The following is a 3,979-nucleotide window of genomic DNA, read 5'->3' as shown; positions in this document are numbered from 1 at the left end:
AAAGAAAGTACAGGGATGCGTTTTTCTTTTATTGCCGGCAAACGAGACGCGGGCCGCTGCGGCTATAGCAGACAAACCTTCGCTTCGATGCGTCTCGCGAGACCGCGCACCACCAGGCGCCTCCTCTCACAGCTGCCAGCGCCGTGGGAGGCAACTTATGCCGCCAGCACACGCGCAGAGCTCCTCGCCGCCTACGAGGCCTGGGCGCCCACGTACGACGCAGACTCGGTCGGGTCGTTTGGCTACGCAGCACCGGGCGCGGCTGCCCTGGCGCTCGAGCGGCACGTTGCTGACGCTAGCGCGGCGGTGGTGCTCGACGCGGGCGCTGGTACAGGCCAGGTGGGCGAGCACCTGAGCCGCCTCGGCTTCTCGCACGTCCTCGGCGTGGACCTCTCGGCTCCGATGCTGCGAATTGCAGCCACGAAGGGCTGCTATCGCGAGCTCTTGCGCGGAGACCTCACTGACCGGACGCTGCTCCCGCCCGGCTCACTCGATGCGGTGGTCTGCGTCGGCACTCTCACGCCGAACCACGTCGAGGACGGCGCCACGCTGCACACGTGGCTGGAGTGGCTTCGGCCCGGTGGTGTAATCTGCGCGTCCATACGCGATGACTTTTGGGAGGGCAGCCCGCTCCCCAACGCGTGCCAGAGGCTGCAGGAGGAGGGGCTGTGGACGCTCGTGGAGGAGACCGAGTCGGCGCGCTACACGCCGCTGGTGAACGACGTGGCCTTTCGCGTGCGCACGTGGCGAAAGGCAGTGGACTGCCTCGCAAGTGGTTCGACATAGAGTAGCCATAGACCTAAGCGGCGGGGAGTACACACATAGACATACACACAGTGTGATTCAGCATTCACAAGACGAGTCGTGTGCGCGAGACGGCGAAAAAAACCCAGTTCCCACATCCCAGCGGGGTGTTTTCCTGCAGTGTTATTTTTTTTCGCTTCACGGCGGGGGTCGAAATAAAAGCCGTATCCCGACATGGCAACACTGGGGAACGGTGGGCGCGGGTTGGGACCGACCTGAGAGCGTGTGTGTTCAGTACAGCCGAGCCGCGCGCGCTGTCGCAACACCCTTGACAGGGGTCAGGGCGCTCCTGGCTCTTTATCCTCCGCCATTCCCCCACACGGCCCTCTGCAGCCACGACGCGGCGTCCGACACGGCAGCCGTCACCGCCACCCCAACCTCGGACGCCGACGCCGGCAGTGCCGCGGCGCGGCGGCTCTGCGCGGCGGCGTCCGCCGCCTCGCGCTGGAGCCTCGCATCTCTGAGGCCCTGCGCCTCCTGCTCAGCGTACACGCGCTCGCGCGCCGAGGACGCGTTCCGCCGCAGCGCCTAGGGCCAGGAAAGCGAGGTAGGTAGGAATGCTTCTCCCCCCACACGGGCCAAGAGCAGGCTAACGGCAGCTATAGGGGGTCTCTCGGCCATTGAGAGCGCATGCGCGGTGTGAGCAGTGTGTGTGTTTGCGAGCCTCTGCGATTGCGAGCTCGACCTCCTCCCCCCGCGCCTATCATCAACCCTCAACCGTTGCGCAGAGCTCAACGTCGAGGGGTCGAGCTCGAGAGGGCCCTCGGCGCCTCCGCAGCGACCGCGGGGTCGGCCCAGTCCGTCCGTCCGGGCGCGTTGTAGGCGTTGTCCCACAGGTGGAGCTGCTGCAGCCCGCACCCTCTCCGCGGGCTCGCGACCTGCGCCTCGAGCGCGGACCGCAGCGCCACCACACCGGCAGTGTCGATCTCATTCCTGCGGGCGGAGAGCCGGGACGAGCCAGCCCGTGAGGGCTAGGCCTCGGTGACGATCGGTCCTCGGGGCGGGGGCGCGCGCATTTGGAGGTCGAGCCACTGGAGCGTCAGGTTGACGCGCAGTGCGTCGGCGAGCGCCGCCGCCGCGCCGTCGCCCAGCTTGTTTGACTGCAAGTCAAGCGCCTCGAGCGCCGCGTTGTGTGCGAGGGCGCGCGCGAGCGCCGCTGCGCCCGCGTCGCCAATCCGGTTGTCGGCGAGACCCAGCCAGCACAGCGAGCAAGCGCGATCAGCGATCGCGGCGGCGACAGCGCCCGCGCCCGCGTCGCCGATCGCGTTGTCAGTCAGCTCGAGCCATCGCAGCCGACGCAAGGTCTTTGCGAGAAGCGAGGCGCCCGCGCAGCCCAGAGCATTCTCTGTGAGGATCAGTGTGGCGCAGGCGGAACCATCGCGGCCCAGCTCGTCTGCTAGCGCGGCGGCGGCGGGAGCGGGGAGAGGCACGTTCCAGAGCGTCACGCGCTCCTCGGCCGGCGGAAGTAGCCGTGGCGGCGTGCCAGAGCAGTCCGCGAATACCGCCAGCCGCTCGCTCTCCGGCGCTTCTGCTAGCTCCAGCGAAGAGGGTGGGCTTGTGAGATGCACGCGGGCGTAGCGCGGTCGGCGGCGACTGTCCATACGTCAACCACCAGGTTTCCCGAGTACGACTGAGGCAGCCGCTTCAGTCAGATGTCTCGGATATCATCCGCCGTCGTGTCGCTCAAAAAGAATTTTAAAACCGAATTCGTGTCGACCAGGAGGACTTTGCGCTCCGAGAGTGGGTCCGGTGCTCCTTCGAGCGATCGCGACCCCGCGAGGTGGGGCTAGAGGCTGAGATGTGGGCCTTTTTTGGTCACGACTGTCGGATATCATCCGCCGTCGTGTGGCTCAAAAAGAATTTTCGAATCCTAGAATTCCAGCCTTTGTTTCTTTCTTTCCCCGACCAGGAGGACTTTGCGCTCCGAGAGTGGGTCCGGTGCTCCTTCGAGCGATCGCGACCGCGAGGTGGTGCTAGAGGCGGCGTGGCGTGGGAGCGGCGCCGCCCGGTGGAGGAGGCTGGGAAGATGCTGGAGTGGGACTGGGGGAGTGAGCTCGCGGTCGCCGAAACGAATCGTGCCTGCCATCCCGTGTCGCGGAAGCGAGGCGGCTGGTGGCAAAGGTCTTGAGCTCCGGGCGGTGGTGCAGTTGAAGGGGACGTGGCGTGGTGGGGGAAGGGGTGGCGGAAGGGCGAGCGCTGCCGGATGATCGCCTGGGGGAGTGATCGGCAGCGCCGGCTCGGCTCGGGGGTTCTTCTCGAGTAGGTTGTCCATCCTCGCACCTCGGTGGATCTCTTGTCCTCCCGGACATGACAGACAGAGTCGAGAGTGTCCCTTGTAATGCGAGAGAGAATCAGTCTGTCAGAGAGTGTGCGTACGTGTTCTTGTTTGCTATGTATGCGCTTTCTCTTTGCACTTTGGCGCGCATTGGCACTAAGTCTAAGACACGGGAGCCGCCTATGCTAAGCGACTCCTGCGAGGGCGGCGAGCCGCGAGGGGCACCTAGCTCCACGCACTCGGGACGGCACAAGGACGGCTATCTGTAACTGCTAACTGTATCTCTCTCGGTCTCTGGATTGGACACACCGATGACACACCGCATTGCATATGGTCTCTCGTCTCATCGATCCAAGAAGTTCCAAACGCGCCGAGAAACGCGTTACACACGGCTTTAGGACGGGCTGGGGCGGCGTCACTATAAAGGTAAAGGATGCGGACAGGCGAAGGATCCGCTGCATACACGAGGATCTGACTAGTGATTTGGGTTTTGCTTTTGGCCCGCTCGAGAAATACACTTTTTGCCAATTTGCGGCCCAGTCGCCAGTGTTATGCGTTGCAGTATGCAGTATCGTACAGGCACGCAGCAGCACAGGAGCGGGTGCGACCCCAGCGCTGCAAGAGTCGGAACTACAACTAGGCGGCCATTGCCTCGAGCGCCGCTTTGCTCTCCTCCTCCCCCTCCTCCTCCTCCTCCTCCTCCTCCTCCTCCTCCTCCTCCTCCTCCTTATCCTTCCACATCCCGTGCTCCTTGATGAGCTCCACGAGCGCGTCGCAGGCAACCTCGTTCGGGATGGCGCGCTGCACGACCGTCTTGCCCACGTACAAGTCGACCTTGCCGGGCGCGCCGCCGACGTAGCCGAAATCGGCGTCCGCCATCTCGCCGGGCCCGTTGACGAT

The 3,979-nt window shown here is 64.9% G+C and overlaps 2 protein-coding genes across 2 annotated transcripts in view; one reads left to right on the top strand and one right to left on the bottom strand.

Moving 5' to 3' along the window:
• Window positions 1-15: 15 nt before the first annotated feature.
• EMIHUDRAFT_242962 (hypothetical protein) lies at window positions 16-786 on the top strand (the record flags this gene model as incomplete). Its single annotated transcript, XM_005771712.1, has 1 exon — window positions 16-786. The coding sequence occupies one exon, from the start codon at window positions 16-18 to the stop codon at window positions 784-786; it is 771 nt and encodes a 256-aa protein (XP_005771769.1).
• Window positions 787-3,715: 2,929 nt separating this feature from the next.
• The window catches only part of EMIHUDRAFT_118009 (hypothetical protein), a gene marked incomplete at both ends in the record, with an annotated part of 2,719 nt that continues 2,455 nt past the window's right edge, over window positions 3,716-3,979 (bottom strand). Inside the window, one exon of the mRNA XM_005771711.1 lies at window positions 3,716-3,913. Coding sequence (XP_005771768.1) covers window positions 3,716-3,913 — 198 coding nt within the window. The remainder of the gene's footprint in view (window positions 3,914-3,979) is intronic.

Source organism: Emiliania huxleyi (genome assembly GCF_000372725.1).
Source record: "Emiliania huxleyi CCMP1516 unplaced genomic scaffold EMIHUscaffold_373, whole genome shotgun sequence".
In the NCBI taxonomy this organism is placed as follows: domain Eukaryota; phylum Haptophyta; order Isochrysidales; family Noelaerhabdaceae; genus Emiliania; species Emiliania huxleyi.
Note: the sequence above shows the minus strand (reverse complement) of the source record. Positions and strands in the feature narration are given on the sequence as shown.